Raw genomic sequence first — 17,445 nt, 5'->3', positions numbered from 1 at the left:
AAGAGCTGTGGTTCAAGGGGTACAGTGTTGGTTTCGAGTGCAAAAATGCTTAGGAGTTCAAGCTTCAACGTATGTGTGTGTGTACACGCACACGCGCGCGCGCACACACACACACACACACACACACAGAGTCAGTCTTGGGAAATCTTCATAATTGATACAAACACATGTTTCAGGTTAATTTGTACCATGATCCTCTTATGACTGATTTTCTAGACCCAATATGATTCACTTGGAAAATGGAGTAATACAACTCAAGAAAAAAAGCTCAGGGAATCAGAGTAGTGATTCCCTGCAGCAAGTGGCAAAAGAAGTGGGTGGGTTGCTACCAAAACACTGTGTGCCATAGGAGAAAGGGACAAAGCCTCCAGAAAAAAGCACTGTTTTGTTATGTCTCTGCTCTTTGTCATTAGTTTCTTCCTACAGATAGATTTGAGTGATTTTTCATTATGTAAACAATGGAGTTTCCTTTGTTGTTGCCTTCTTGCAGCTCTGGCTGATGCTTGAACCCAGGGCCTTTTACATGGTGGAAGTAGAGAGCCGTACTTTATCCCTATGGAGTTTCTTAAATGGATTTTATAGCAATCATTATACTCACTGCATGAATTCAACTGCACGTTTCAGATGCAGAGAGAAGTTGGGCAAATGCCCGGGACAAACAGATGGGAAGAGGCCCCGTTAGTCACAGCTTACCCGACACTGATTCTGAAGGACATTGAGGAGTGTACAGGAAGAAATGCAGTAGCAAATGGAAAGATGCTACCTGTGCGATGCCGCTCATGTGATCGCAAAGTCAATAAATACACAGCAAATTGTGGCCCTTCGGCCAGGTTTCCTTAAACTTCAGAAATCTAATAAAGAAGAGAAGACTCAATTTCTGGCTTAAAAAATAGTCTTCTTTCTAGTGCTGGAAGACAGTTCTGAACCATAAAAATCAATCGTGATTTTATGATCTCCCAGAAGCTAGCAATCAAACTGCTTTGCATCTGGGTTAAAAAGCAAATAACAGGTGATTGCTGGGAACAGGAAATTCTTAACAGCTCTCTTCCTAGGTTTATTCTGAAAGGATGACATTTACAGGAAATGATAGTGCAATAGTTAACATGGAAATGAAACATTAACACTTAATGTGGCAGGCCTAGGTTAAAGGTTAGCTAGATAATCTGAGCACTTGGAGATCAACAAGGCTCTATAAAATTTACCTTCAAATTTAGAAAAGCTTTCAGGAAGGTTACCACAAATGCTATTGATAATATGGTTAAATCAACACAATATCAGTAACCAATGAATAGGATGCTCCCCTAATCTTAAAGGGTACATCGTATATTTTCCCCCATTGGTTATCCAAGACCAATGTGGAATCTCAGTGATCAACTATTACAAGTTTTGAATGTTATTTCATTGATATCATCCATTACAGAAATCTCTTTCTGTCTCATATAATTCTTCACCATTAACTCACAAGTTGTTTGAAAATTTAAAACTATGAGAATGTCAAAAATATCAAATATATGCCACTTGAATAAGTTTGACCATAGGACCATTATTTTTTTTTATTCTCCTCTATATGCCATTTTTAGAGAAGTACGAGGGAAGCAGGGAAGCCTACTTCCCCTAATTCTGGTGACCTTGCCAGAATCTCCATATGTACAATCTCTTACACAACTGGGAGGTTATATTGCTTTTCTGTTTTCTCCCCTGATTTGCTGTGTTTCTATGGGTTTCATTTGACAAATGTGTGCTGGTGTTTTCAAATGCATACATATGAGTTTCATTTGGTATGTAGAAAATTTAGCTAGATATTGTTTTATGAGACCCCAAGGGGTCAATGATTTTCTTGGGAGATGTTTAAGGGTTACAAAGGAAATACTACAATCCCAGTTGCCCAGATAAGTATTCAGAGATAAATGATGGAATCATTCCCGGATTACCATTGCAACTTTATGCTTTTAGCATTTGTTTTCCCAAAGCATAGCATAATAGTGACTTCAAGCAAAGGCAAGCTAGCCCTGGAATTATTTTCTCTGTTTCATGTGTACCATGAATGGGCCAGCAGCCTCTTATGTTCACCAAGTGTTAGCTAAAAGTTCTCTTGAACAGCAATGCCATCCCTTGAGAATGCAGATGGTCTAGCACTTTTATAAGATTGTAAGTACATTGGAACAGATATTGCAAATTGCATAATGCCATATAGAAACTACTACAATGGCATGTATTAACGTGGGTTGGCTGTTGAATGTTTGAGAAAATGAGCTAATATATGTTTTGTCTACTATAAAAACACTTTCTTTCGATTCTATCCTAAAAATGACACAAGGAAGGCCATGATATTTAATTTCAATGTCTGGTGTACCTTCAATTCAAATGCCAAAGACAAACTGGTATTATTGTAATGAATCCATTGAAAGTAGAATTTGTGGTTCTGTGTCTTATGTATTGAGCCACAGAAATGTCAATCATTAAGGTCACTACGTAGTTCTCACGTTTAAAATTTTACCGAAGGAAGGAATTAGGAAGTTAATTCTTAAGTGGAGTACTGCACTTGTGGTTGTAAATCAATACACAAAAAATATGACATATTTTGTTGTTACTGGTGGAATCTGTGGTGATGGTAAGATGCTGATAATAAAGCAGTGAGGCCAAACAAACCATGTTCTAGCTCTATTAATTCTGGAAATGACATAATTTAATTAGAAATAAAGCATCATTTATATCTCTATATTTTCATGTACTTTCATTTCCTTGTCTGATGGTTTAAATGAATGTGACCCAAAACATACCCACACCAAACAAATTGTCTAAGGAATTAGGGTAAAATGCTGAAAATAATGTATTCTTCTTAGAAGGCACTACAGTCTTTATGTAAGAATGTGGGCTGGTGACATAGCTTGGTGGTAGATTGCTTGCCTAGTGCATTCAAAATGCTTGATTCAATCACCAGCACAACGACAAAAATAATTTCTTCTTTTTTTTCTTTTTTTCTTTGCCAGTCCTGGGGTTTGAACTCAAGGCATGAGCATTGTCCATTAGCTTCTTTGGTTCAAGGCTAGCACTCTACACTTGAGCACAGTGCCACTTCTGGCTTTTTCTGTTTATGTGGTGCTGAGGAGTCAAACCCAGGACTTCATGCATGCTAAGTAAGCACTTTCCCATGAAGCCAAATTCCCAGGCCTCAAGAAAAGGAATAATAAAAAAAAAACAACAGAGAAACATCTGTGTTGATGGGGTCTTTTGCTGTCTCATAGGAAAATTTCTGGAAACCAAAACAATAAATGCAACAGTAACAGATAAAGCAGGGAAAACTACAAAACTCTTGAGCAATAAGAATTATAATGTTAAGAATGTCTGTAGATTTCATATTGTATTAAAAAAGATTATAAATAAACATTTTATATATGTAGGTAAGTATTCACAATATTGAAGAAACATTAAGTACATGACTTATGATACATTTCTATTTTAAATAATTATTGTGAACCTAAACTCTTCTGCTTTCATCAGAGACAAAAAAGACAGAAAAATGTTATCTGCACCTGTATCCTAGCTGTTAAATAATATCATTGTTTTTTGTGGTACATTGAAATAAAAAATAATAATGGCATTGATATGTTAAAAGAAATGCATTATGAGTTTTTGAAATGCTCTTTATGCTGGATCAACATACAATCATCAATTGTTACCACATAATGTAATCAAGGACTGAAACAAAGCCTGTAGCTTTTAGATTTGTAAACTTGTATTCTCTAACTTTACCTCTCATACTGTATTCATAGAAATCCAATAACTCAAAATAAATAGCTAGAAGAATCCCACTCTATATTTCCAGTGTAGCAACAATTTTGATGACAATACTCTGTCTCAGGAAAGGTCATTGGACTATGAACGGCAGTTGAAAATAAAGCTTAGAAGGAAAAAACCATATATGTCATGCTTTTAAGTTTGTTCATAATATGGTATCAATTATGTAAAATAAATCTGTTTCTGTCCATTGAAAACAGGAAGACTCTTGTGTTCTAGCATAGTTGAACTTGACACAAAATTAACCACATGTGAATGTACAACACCTGAAATATGTAGTGTTGATGAAAGTTTAGTCTACTTCTAAACCTAAAGAGAGAGAATCCAGAATGTTTGAACAAATTCTGATGTGTGGTTTATTATTATTGCCCATCACAGGAATTCTTCTACCAATTGTGTGCTTTAAACAAAAGGATGTTGGAAGGTCTAGCATGGCTTTAAAAAAAAGGTATTATCATTTAGCATTTTTCCTATATATTTACTAGCTTTCTTGAGTATTTTCTCATACTGTGCAAACATTTTTTGTAAGATTAATGAACATTTTATACAAAATTAGAGAAATAGACACACAAGTATTAAATTATTAAGAATAGAGAGATAGGCCTGGAAGTGTAGCTTAGTGTTGAAGCACACGTTAATGTCTGAGGCTTTAGGTTTTGTCTCCAGAACTATGGAAAACAAAACAAAAGCAATACAACACAACTAAAGAACAAGAAAAAGATAAGCGAAACAGGAGTGATTACATGTTGTTCCCTGCATGTGGACAGTAGAATGCAGAGATACTCACCTGACAGCTGTTATCTGGTCTTCAACTTCATATACCCCCAGCTTTCGATACACTGCATACAGGAGTTTATCACCTTGGAAACCTGTGCCTCGGCCATCCACCAAAGCAATGACCATGCCTTCCTTACTTGCAAGGTAAGATATCCAACTAATAGCAAATACAGATCTTACACTCTGACTGCAGGGACCACCGTACCTAGAAAATAAATATAAACAATTATAAAAAAGAACCTCTGATTCCTTTATAAAACTTGGCTTCCCCTATTGGCATCACCTTGACTTCAGTAATTCCCAGTACAATTTTGTAATCAAATTTCAATAACAATAGCATTAGAACTGGCTCAAAATCAAAAGGAGACCAGGCTTTTTCCAGAGGTTTGTTACAAGGAAGTTGTTTTGGGACACAGTCGATCCTCTTCCCCAAAACGGATACATCTAGGGTTGGCATTTCAAGGAATATGTGTGGGTTTTTCGTCATTTCTGCCACCTGCCACTTGCTAAAAGCAGACATAAGATATACTAAAAAAAATTCATGGTGTTTAAAGCAAATTGTGTGTAGGTCAGCACTGATTTTGGGTGTGATTCCACTAAATGTATTCCATTCCTTTATTTCATTTCGAACTCAATTACATAAGATGTTAAGAAGATTTACAACATTTTTTGGCTGCAATTTCTCTATCTCAAAGGTATTCTGACACATTAGGCAATTTGCCACACAAAGGAAATTCAACATAGCAAATGTAAGTCCATCTAAAAAATCTCAAAACTTCCTTCATCTATTTTAAATAGCCATATTTTATTTACTCTGATTAGTTGAGGAATATATAAAAACAGTATCAATAGGAACTGTTACCAAGGAGAATGGTTCATTCTATTTCATAAATGTGTATTTCATCCAACATATTTTCAGTAAATAGTTTTTACACCAAAGAAAATATTACATACACTTGAATTAGCAAAGGATACTTCTTTGCTCTGTCAAATTGAGGGGGAAGAATCATCTTGTACCATAAAGCTTCAGAAAAAGAAAGAAACACAAAAAAGAATCTTTACTCCACAACACTCATAATATCTCTTATTTTCTTTTATAACACTCTACACCATAAAAACAATCCATGCCTAGTAATTTAAACATTGACTATATTTTAAATTGGTTTTAATATAAATTTTATATTTAATTTTCAAGTGGCTGGAAATCTTGAATTACTGTTTGTTCTACAGGCACATATTCTGAAATTAAAATTAGACAAGATCTTTTTTAAAATGTCAGTGTTAAAAGAAAGCTATGAAAAAGTTTAAGCTCAACCATATTCACAATCATATTAAAATGTTTAGCTAAATTAAATATTGTTGCAGTAAGAATATTTTAAATAAGAGTCTGTAATATATCACAAGGTTTGAACTATAACATTTACTCTTTCATTTTTTAAAGCAAAAGAAGTGCTCAGCTTCACACTTATAACTGAGAAGGTTTTAAAAAGATCTTACTAATTTCATCCACTTCAAGTTTCTTAATTTCTTCTGTAGGCAGCTGGACATTTTTCAAAGCATTTTCCAATTCCTTGTTGTTTTCCAGGATCTTAATTTCTTAAACAAAAATAAAAGATTCATTTTAATTAATAATATTCCTATAAAGAATTTCTCTCTAAAAGTCTTGGCATTAATATGGAGGGCTCTGAGACTGCCTAAGGCCTCCCTGAAGTATTTCATATTAACCAACAGTTTCAACCCAGCCCTTAGCACCAATAAACATTCGTTATGGACATCACATTTCAATCAGTCTCCTAAACAGATACTTTAGGTGTTAAACATTTCTGATGTTTTGAGCAGAATCCCAGAAGCAAGACTGCTAATATGATCACACTTTCTGGTCTCCAACAATTTTTATTCTTTCTTTGGTTTTCTTTGTTGTTGTTTTGTTTTCAATTTAAAGCCATGATCTAAAGAGTAACATTTTTTATTACATATCAAAAAACAAGTAGCAGATAGGAAATCTAGATTACTGAGCACTCAATTTTATGTTAATCATTGTTTAGTTATAACACTTTTACAACTTCCATCTGTGAAGTGAAGTATTATTTCTGGGATATTATATCCAATTCTTAACCTTTGATTGTTGTAGCTGATTAATATAGGCAATTGTAGTTTCTTCAGTTCAATAACTGGGCACATAACTCTTACAAATCATTTATCACAAAATTGTTATGTATGCCAGTAAGACAATGACAAATGCATGTGTGTATGCAAGTGTGTGTGTGTGTGTGTGTGTGTGTGTGTGTATGTGCATTTACCTACTTGTATATACCATATTATTTTTCTGTATTATGCCTTACTAAATCTTCTAAAAACTGATGTTTATACTTGAACTCAGTTTCTCATTTTTCATATTTGAAGTAAAACAATCCATTGACTTCCTGAATTCTCTAGATTGTTAATATTTGCAAATAGGTTTTTAACAACAGAAGAGTTTCTTTTGATAAGCTTTATTTTGAACTGATACTTTTATTAGGATCTTTAAGTGAAAAGTTAGTCTTCCATATAACATAAAATAATAAAGAGTCAAGGCTTTGTTTTGTTAAAGATTGCTTGTGAGATATGGTGATTGCCACAAAAAATTCTGAGATCTTCATGTTTATTCATCTTTCTGAAAGAGAGTGGTCCTTGGATGCAGTGAACTGGAGACTTGCAACTACACTAAGTTTGCCAAGCCACATCTCTTATGACTCTCAGTTTTCATCTATCCATGTATTTTGCTCCAGCGTGTTATATTTAATGTGAGCACAATATGGATGTTTGGAGTATGATTTATATATGATACATAATAAATTTAATGTTAGGTTTGGGTGATCTATCAAGAAAGAAGTATCTGCAACACCTTAGGAATTTAAAAACTTCAAGTCAAACATATATAAAATGAATCGACAATTCTAAGTAGAGCCAATTGTTTGCTTTCCTCGTATAAATTCTATGTGGAGTTGCCATAAGGGAAATTATGTGTGAAGTCATCACTTAGAATCTTTAATTAATTGCCATTGTTTTTATCTGAATTCAGAAACTGGAAATAGAAGGTATCATCACATTGGCATGAATTTGATTCTTTCTCCTTTGTGTTTCTAACTATTGAGATTTATAAAAATTCATGACCTAACAAAATACTCAATTTAACTAAAACTAACTAATTGAAGTTTCCATTTTATGGACCATGAATGGGAAATTTATTTTCCTGTTCAAGCCTCAGTGGGATTTTGTGTGTATAGAGAGAGAGTGAGAGGTCACAATTGTCCTTCCCTATTAAATGCCTATGACCTGTGAAGTATAATATAACCGAGACTAGATTCTTCACTTTTTCTAACTCATTGTTCACTAGGACCCAGCCCTTCTATCTAGTATGCAGTACATGACACAAATGTATTTGTAGACTCTATTAAAATGAAGTTAAGTTGTATGTATGAAAGATCTTATATTTGATCTTAGTTTAATTCTATTTTGCTCATTAGCTACACTATGTAAAGAATTTTTGGGAAAGCTCACAAATGAGGTCATTCATTCAGTAAATTAATTTTAATGAGAACCTGCAGTTGCCAAAGCAACTCAACCTCAACTGAACTCTCCATGTCAATTGAAGACTCTTCTGGATTTCCACAGAATCTAGTTGAAGAACAGCTCTGATTTCCAAATGCCCCCATGTTTGCAAGAAAGTAAAAATCATAGTACTGCCTGTCATTTTCATGTGAATATCTGTATACTTTTTCAATCTGTCCCATCATACTTAGTCTCTTTGCATCTCCATCCTCTCCCAATGTTTCAGGCATCTCCTTCCTTGACTTTTATCTACTAAGTTTTTTCAATTTAACTGTATCTAAATATTTACCATTTTTCAAAGAGAAAAGAAACCCCCATTAATCAATCACAGCCATCATCATCTTATCTCTCCCTCTTTTTCTGTCATAGTCTCACTGAAAAACCATGTAGTGATAAGTAAAAATACTTTTCCCTTATTGTATGTGAGTGCCTAACCTCGCTTCAATTTATCTTGGGCCTCTTCTCCTCCACTGAAACTTCTACCAAAGAAGGTTAATCTAGTTCTTGTTAAAGCCACTGTTTTCAAGCAGGTCTTTCTTCACTTCCTATAGCATTGAATGGAGCTGTATAATCCTGGTTCTTGAGGTCCCTTCCTCTCTGCTTTTCACTTTACCATATTGTTCCTTCTTGTTTTTTTCTAATAGACTCAGTGTGTGTGTGTGTGTGTGTGTGTGTGTGTGTATGTGTGTGTGTGTGTGTATTTCTTTAATGTTAATGGTTCACAGCATTTTGCTATAATCTTCCTTCCCACTAACTCATTTACCTTCATTATTCCCATTGCTCTTTTCACTATTTCAAAACCTTAGACATCATCTATCCCATAAACCAAAGACCTTTTGATGATTATCTTCAGTACAAAGTGCTGCTTTGACATCTTACCTGAAGCTCATATCATTGCAAGAAATCTCAACATTAAAAAAACAAAAACATCAGTTTCTCCTTGAAGGCTTTCTGTTCACAGTAAGTCATCCTCTCTTTTGGTAAAACCACTGCCTATTTCAATTTACTTGAACCATTCAAACAATAGCAATCTCTTTTTTTTTAATATTTAAGAATCTTGGATTTGATATAGCTAACATTTCCTAACTCAAAATAAAAAACACATGAGGTTATCTGCTTATGTGCTCTCAAGTTTTCTGTATTTCCTCATCTTAGAAATTTATCAACTCTTGCTCATTATTTCATAGCTGAGCCATAATCTCAAGGAAGATTAACTCATTATCTATTATTTTATATATCTAAAACATATCATAGTATTTGGCTTGACTTGGTAAGCACCCAATGAATATTTGTTGAATGAAAATTGCTGGTTTCAAATGCAATGTGAAGTAGATAGATAAACCATAAATAAATAGAAGACACAGCATTTGCTATAAACAGCAGTTGGACACTTATATAAAGTACAGATGGTTCAGACCTAATGGCTTGGAATACCTGGCCTGAGAATCTTTATTTGTGATCATTGTATCTGAAGAATTTCACCATTAGGCAAGTTTGCAAAACTCTGCTCTAGAAGAATTTGAATTATGTTTCTTGAATTAGAAAATATAAAAATACATCTGATGTACATGAAAGTGGCATAATAAAGCTTCAGAAGCTGTACAGAGATTAGAAACTGCCAGGAATAGAACAAGGACATTAAGGAAACTGCTATGACTTAGAAACATTTCCTAATTTTGTTAGGGGTAAAAAGGAAGCTGACTTCTTTATCAGTCATGATAAAATGGAAATTATATTTATAGTGATGTCTGCTAAAACAAGCTTGAAAGTAGTATAGCTTTAAGACTCTTCTCAGTGAAGGTTGGGATGAGACAAGTGAAGATATTATAACCTGTTATGCTTTGAATTATTAGACACAAAATGAAGCTACTTTAAAATAAATGCTAAATTCAAAGCCCTATACTAAGAGCTGCACAGAGCTCCCCGATAAATTTTTTTCCCTCAACTTTCTTTTCATCTATTTTTGAGCCATTGAGCTGACACCAAAATTAATCCCATAGCAGAATCCCAATTTGTCACCAAAGCTGCCCACAATTGCAGGCAAGAGTGCTGAAGGAAGTGGCATCTGCTTGTTCTACAGTATCTTTGTTCTTCAACAACTCAAGTCTTCTAGTTCTGCTTAGGAATAAATCAGGAGATACTGGAGAACCATCAGAAAGAACAGGAGAGCAATTATGCTCTGTTGAGACCAGAAAGGGTTATCTTTAACTTGTGAATTATTTTCAACCTATATCACAAATTCAGGGTAGAGGAGGATATCCATCATAGCAGTTGAAAATGGAAAGAGCCTCCATATTTCAGAACTTCCACAGGTGACAATAATGTGACATAGTGTTGAAACAAAGAAGCTGGCATGATAGTCAACTGCTTCTCTGATCTGAACTGTAAAGTTATACTTTGAATTTGTCCTCAGTTTATGATGTTATAACACAATCGCCAAAATAAATTAACAGAAGATTTCTTCCAAAATAGAATTTGGGGAGGGGGAGAGTGGGGATGTATCAAATATGCCATTTCTTATATTCTATGAATTTTCTTAAGGCAAGTTGGAAAAATTAGAATTAATACCCCTATAATTTAATCATCTGTGTTAGATAGGATTTTTGACTGCAAATAATCCTTAGATTTTTATATGATCAGGTTTGATATCCAAATCTGTGTCATCATCATCATCCTAGATGATAACAGGACTGGATCACAGTTCTTGTTTTCATTGTAGGACAATTGTCCTATCATTTCTGGTGGAGCATTACAGAACATGTAAGGTGTTTTAAGACAATAGAACCGTGCAATAGAGAATACCTTGATCCGTACAGCCATCATGGAGTGTGGAAATGGGGAGACCTGGGCCTGTGCACAAGATGAAAGCAAAGACATAGCTTGGGGTTAAAAAGTTTCAACAAGGATTGTCACTAGTCTTGACAGTATCAAATTCAAGTACATCTTTAATTCTGTATTATTATTTTCCCATACAGAAGTAACCACCATTATTTAATTTACACTTAAAAAACACAGGAGATCTGATTACAATCAAAGCACAGACATGAGAGGTTCCCTTTACACTTTGCTATGAGGACAATGAATGGTCTATTTACACCAAAAATTCTCAGAAGCTGCTCTGGCAAATGGCCTTCTAACAGGATGTCACACTATACTGGGACTAATGTAGGTGTGTTTTTATGATCAAATAACCTACACAGATTGTCTTTTCATTCTGGCTTCTTGGTTTAATATTTTTGGTTTAATATTTTGCTGAGTAAAATCTAGCATCTTTCTTTTTTTCTATGTATTGTGCACAGCAATAAATTGATATGGAATTATCTTGAAATGTTCTGGTTAGGGTCATGTTCCTTAAAAAACAGACAGGAGGTTTGTGGAACAGGAGTTTGTAGGAGGAAGGGTTGGTACTGAGGCTCATATTTGTTGGGTTAGGGGATGAAGAATGGGCAAAAAAGAAGGTGGGTTTTCAGTGCTGTCACACCATGCAGTCAACCACTCAGGGGGGCTCTGAAGCTAAACAGGCTACAAGATTGTGCCAATGGTGCAACAGAAAAGCTTTCACTTCCCAACATGTGACATAGACACTGGATGTGGATGAGGTTTTGAATAATCTCCAGAAGGGGACACAATTCTCAGCAGCCAGGTGCCTGAACCATCAATCTTTGAAATAATGAATCAGTCCTAGAGATAGCAGTCTGGCTCTCACATCTATGTCCCCTGTGTATTCCATCACGGAATTCAGCTTCTCTGTGCATAGATTTACAATAAGTAACACACATTACTACTTTTTTGAACATATTAAACAATAGCCTTGATAAGGCAATCAACAGGTTGACAAGCAGTGCATATGGGGGATTTGTTTGCTTTTAGCACCACAATATTTCCTTCTTTGTGGAGGGAGAGCCTAGCATAGAGCTTTTGGCCCAAAGCAAATCAGAGGAGGGATGCTTTTTCTGATACATTTTCAGAAGAAATAGTTCCTTCTGGCTTGCTCCTGGCAGCTTCCTGCTTGCAGAGAACATACTTTGGATTTATTCCTCAGAGCTGGAAGCACAGTGGTGCCAAGCCCCGTGGGGGAGCCCTGTAGCCCCAGAATTGTACCCAAATTTGTAATTTCAGGGGACATTGTGAGGGATTCAGACACCTCAATCAAATTTTTCAGCTGGCCTTTTAAATAATAAAGCTAATGCTTTGATTTCTCACCCAAATCTCCATCTAACTTGGAAATGAAAAAAGAGGATATTATTGGGTTCTTACAAAAATTAACAGTTCTAAACCAGGCGCAGTGACTCTAGCCTGTAATCCTACATACTCAGGAGGCTGAGATCTGAGGATCAAGGTTCAAAGCCAGCCCTGGCACAAAAGAACCTCAGACTTATCTCCATTTAAGTGAGAAGTGGGGCTTGGCTCAAGGGTAGGGTGGTAGCCTTGAGCTGAAGAGCTCAGGGATAGCGCCCAGGGTGAGTTCAAGCCCCATGACCCACCTCCAAAGGGGAAAAAAAACAAAACAGCTCTTTGGAGTCTAAGAATGCTAGGGGATGGAATTTTAGAAATTTTCATTTGAGTCAATATTTTTTCAATATTATTAAAAGGTACAGAATAGAAGGAATGAGGTATGGATCAAAATCTCCAGACTTCACTCCATCAGCATTTCTCCTGTGGAATGTTTATGGCTATCTGGATTTTTAAAATAAAGACATGCATGTCTATTGTTGCTTAAGCTTGAACACACAAATGACTAAAGACATTGACATAGTCTTGACATGGTCACTGGAAGATATGTTTCTTGACAATCCCCCTTAAGCCTAGAATCCCTACTTTGCCTTCAACCATCAGTTTGATTACCTTCCTGACTCCTGTCACCAAAGATTTAGTATCTCTTTGGAGAGTTTGAAGTTACGTAATATGATTTTACTCTTTCTTCATCCTGAAGGGAAAGATTTCAAGGTTTTTCCTATGATGGTGCAGTGACTCATTTTACTGGAGCTTCAAAAACACCAGACGATGTGATGCTTCCCACACAGTATATTTTTTGCTAAATGGGAAATTACCATACTGCCAAGAAAGAGTGAGTGGTGGAAAAGTCAGGCGATTCAAATTCTAGAAAGGACTCTTCCACCAACTTTTGATGAGAACTTAGTCTTTGATTCCTTACATCTTCGGTGGGCTAGTAGTCTCATGTAGATTTTAGGACAATGTGATAAGAAATGTGGCAATGTTTTCTCAAATGGTTAAAGTGTTGTTCAAATGCAGCTTGCATTTCACTATAGAGGCATATATGTTAGCTTGGTGACACTGATGTCTTTATCAGTAGAAATATCAACAGAGTACACATTTCTTAGAAGATTTTGCCAAAGTTCAGCACTGCTTTGATATCATTTAACAACTACATTTATTCTGTAGACAGTAAAAAGCTATAATATATTAGATATTTCACTTGGTTTATGAATATAAACAGCAGGAGAAATCAGCCCATACCTTCTAGGAGAGAAAAATTAACAGATGACATGGTTTGATAATTTCAATGATGCAATGTGCCTGGTATGTCAGCTTTCAATACATGTTGCATAAATACAGAGTTTGGGTTGGAAATGTGGCGTGCAACTTGAGAGGGACATTTAATGTATATCTTAAATGCCATAATCACAATTAGCACATATGGCCATGTACAACAATCTCTTGACATTTCAAAGATGCCACTGACCAAACATTTTTATGGAAATGTTATTTCAAACTGATGTCTTGTGCCATCTTGAAGGAAGTATTTGGGTTACAATGCTTATTCATGTCCATATAGTGAAACAGCATGAATCTCAGGCCAGGTGGCTGGATTGAAGGAGGTGGCATGCAAGGTTGCTTTACATGCTGAGGCCTCTGCAATGAAGTGGGGATATATCAAAGATTTTATTTGTTCTGGAAGTCATCTACCTGGTGAATGCAACTGAAATTAGAAACATGAGGGTGACTTGCATTTTGTCATATACCCTGCAAGTGCTCCACCCTAAACCCTAAATTGGCTATGGGGAAGAGGCAAAAATCATGGAATTAGAGATTTTATTTTACTTTTCTTTGATCAGTTATGGGGCTTGAACTCAGCAGCCTGGGCATTGTACTTAGCTCTTTAACTCAAGGCTAGTGCTCTGCTACTTTGAGTCACAGCACCACTTCAGTTTTCTTATGGTAACTGGAGATGAGTCACACATTTTCCTGCTACATCTGGCTTCAAACCACAGTCATCAGATTTCAGACTTCTTAGTAGCTAGCATTACAGTATGAGCAACCCATACCCATCTAGAAGTTATTTTAATTTGACTTTTCAAATCCCTGTGATGAACTAAGTACCTAAGATATTTCTTTAATCTATAGTTTGCTATTAGCCTGTTGATTCCTTGGCAAGTATTAAAGATAACATGTTATACATTCAATAACATTATTTGTATAGCAAATATTCATAAACTGTGCACATGCCTAAGCTACTTGAAAAAGAAATGTCTTACATATTTTACTACTTACCTGGTTTTGAAAACGAATTAGTTAAGATATCTTCCAAATTCACAAGGACACATGGAATGGCAAAGGCTTATTTTCTATCCCCATTTACACTAGCTTTGGAGCAAAGATTTGGCTTCAAAGGAGATACTTCAGGTTTCTAAGCTATTGTTCTTTCCACTGGCTTTAGGAAAGTGACATTTCTCTATCAAACAAAGCCAAAGTCCAACTGTTTTAACAGGGAAAGTGATTGTGTTTATGATATTACCTTACTCTACACAGCTGGTCGACTGCATCTGTACACCCTGCCATGGGGCTATGGAACATGGTAGTTCAGAACATGAATTTAAAGGCAACAGACTTGGGCTTAAGGCAGAGATAATTATCTGCTCTACACACCTTTGGTAAGTCATTCTCTCTTTCCTACAAGGCAAAGAAATGGGGTAATTCCTTCCTTTTCCTGTCATTAGTTTCCTCTTAAATGTGAGATAAAGATCCTCACAGTAGAGAATGTTCAATCACATACACCTAAGAACCGGTGAGATGATAGCGATGCAAATAATGACAATGTAAGTGGGGAAGGCAATGTGTACATTAGGTCCATCACCTACCATAGCAGATGAGTGCATAGTATTTGGCGAAGTCACTGAAACTTGCTGTGTAATATTGGCACCTTTCTTTCCTTAGATGGCAAGTAACACACTTCTTGCTCGGAGGAGAGCTTCCAATGCTAATTCTAGAGGGAAATGAAAATAAAACTAAGCTGAAATTTTGAGATTGTATTTATCAAAATGTACTACTCCATGTAAAGTGACTAATTTACATATTGACATCAAACCCACTCTATTTTTCTGTTGCCAATATCATTTAAAGTAAAGAGGAATCACTGTATTTTGATGTAGCTTGATTTTTTGATCCTTTTTTCCCTTTTTGCCTGAGGAGGCATAAGCTTCTAGGGAGAAGCCCTCTGTGGTTTTCCTGAAATGGGAGATGTATCTAAGGCTTCCAACAGCAATGAGGTAGTTACTTTTCATAATCATTAATTGCTTACATTTTATAAAAGCATTCCAATCCATAGATCGTCATCTCCTGGTCTTTCTTTCTCTATGTCATAGCAAAACAAATAAGGAAAAATCTGGCTATATTGCCAAGAAAGAAGTCCCTGGTCTTATTCATATCTAGAGGGGGTTCAGCACTGAGCAAAATGGAAATAAGAAGCCACATTCTATCTGCTTCCTATACTTTCCATTCTTTTCCTGTGGGCTCAAGGGACCTGAGTCTTGAAATGCTGTTTCCTCACTTACCTGTACAGGCCAACCTGCACATTTCTCTGTTTCCAAACTCACTCCAGCAACATCCTTTGCATCATGCCTTTTGCTGAGGCTGTTAGAATCAGAATCCCAACTCCTGAAGCCTATATGGTGTTGTGTAAGGGTGGTACAGGCAGGGTCAGAACTCCTGGTGGCTGTCAGGTTGCCTGTTCCACCTTTGAGTTCCTTTTGCTAAGTGTCCCAGATAAATAAAGAGCATGATCCTAGGGGAACAAGGAATATGGCAGAGGGAAAATTTCTTCTTTCTTCTGTGATGATTGACTTTAATGTGGTCTTGGAAGATATTAGAAAAGGAGTTGACAGTAAGGACTCAGGTCAGCAAGTTCACATATTGATTATGACTGCAACTATATTACCTGATTCATGGAGTTGTGGAGACTAAACGAAATTATAGATTGCATTCTAAGTCCTTGGCATATAGTATACTATTAGCTCCTGGTATCAGATAGTATCAGTCCATGTTTCTATTTTCACATCCAGCAAGGAGTGTGGAGGGCACCACCCTAACCATCAAGAGGTTGGCCAGAATGAATTTACACATTAACAAAAGTAGAGCTGGCTTATGCCAAAGTAATCCATAGCCAAAGAAATCACACTATATGGGAATGAAAACAGTTATGGGAGTAAGAACAATGCTTTGTTTAAGTAAGTATTCAATTACCCTAAACTTTTGTTGGAGCGGTTAGTAGCATACAAATAATATTTTGTATTTAAATCAACATAAAATGTTTTAATTTGCCTTTGAAAAAAACTACTTTGGATAAGTTAAAGATGGAATAGTATTTTTCTTGTTGTTGTTTGTTTTTTGGCCAGTCATGGAGCTTGAATGCACGACCTTGGCACTGTCCTCAAGGCTAGTACTCTACCACTTCAGCGATAGCACCACTTCTGGCTTTTTCTATGATGTAGTACCAAAGAATAAATGCTTCATGCATTCTAGGCAAGAACTCTACTAGGAAGTCACATTCCTGGCATATTATGTTGTTGGTCTTGTTTTTTTTTTTTTTGCTTTGTTATTTTTGGTCAGACATGGGGCTTGAACTCTGGGCGTGGGCAATATCCCTGAGTTCTTCAGTTAAAGGCTATCACTCTACCACTTGAGTTACAACACCACTTCCCATATTATGGTTTTAATACTGTTTTGTATACAATCCACAATAGCCCCTGGATGTTTTCTCTTAATTTATAAATTTATAAATTATAAATTTGTAATTTATAAATTTATTTTGCACCTTTAAAATCATTCCACATATACCATTGTCTGTTGTAATTTTGCTCAAATTATCTTCCAGCTCTCAATACTAAAATGCATTGATATCATTACCTATAGATATTTCTTCTTCCAGGATAACCTTCAAATTCATTGCTTGAATAGAACCTGAAAATACATTCAGACATTATTCAGTATTGATGATTCAGTTGATAGTATTATTGAAAGTATCAATATTGTAAGTAGTAC

General features: G+C 35.6%; 1 protein-coding gene across 1 annotated transcript in view; it reads right to left on the bottom strand.

The window, feature by feature from the left end:
- Fap (fibroblast activation protein alpha) overlaps positions 1-17,445 on the bottom strand; it is a 70,713-nt gene that overhangs the window by 13,180 nt on the left and 40,088 nt on the right. Inside the window, exons 15-20 of the mRNA XM_090343099.1 lie at positions 17,311-17,364; positions 15,267-15,391; positions 10,969-11,016; positions 6,073-6,171; positions 5,530-5,599; positions 4,586-4,780 (exon numbers count right to left, since the gene is read on the bottom strand). Coding sequence (XP_090199225.1) covers positions 4,586-4,780; positions 5,530-5,599; positions 6,073-6,171; positions 10,969-11,016; positions 15,267-15,391; positions 17,311-17,364 — 591 coding nt within the window. The remainder of the gene's footprint in view (positions 1-4,585; positions 4,781-5,529; positions 5,600-6,072; positions 6,172-10,968; positions 11,017-15,266; positions 15,392-17,310; positions 17,365-17,445) is intronic.

The sequence above is a fragment of the Megascapheus bottae genome, chromosome 12 (assembly GCF_031878675.1).
Source record: "Megascapheus bottae isolate mThoBot1 chromosome 12, mThoBot2.hap1, whole genome shotgun sequence".
Classification (NCBI taxonomy): Eukaryota; Metazoa; Chordata; class Mammalia; order Rodentia; family Geomyidae; genus Megascapheus; species Megascapheus bottae.
This window is presented reverse-complemented; position numbering and strand designations above follow the sequence as displayed.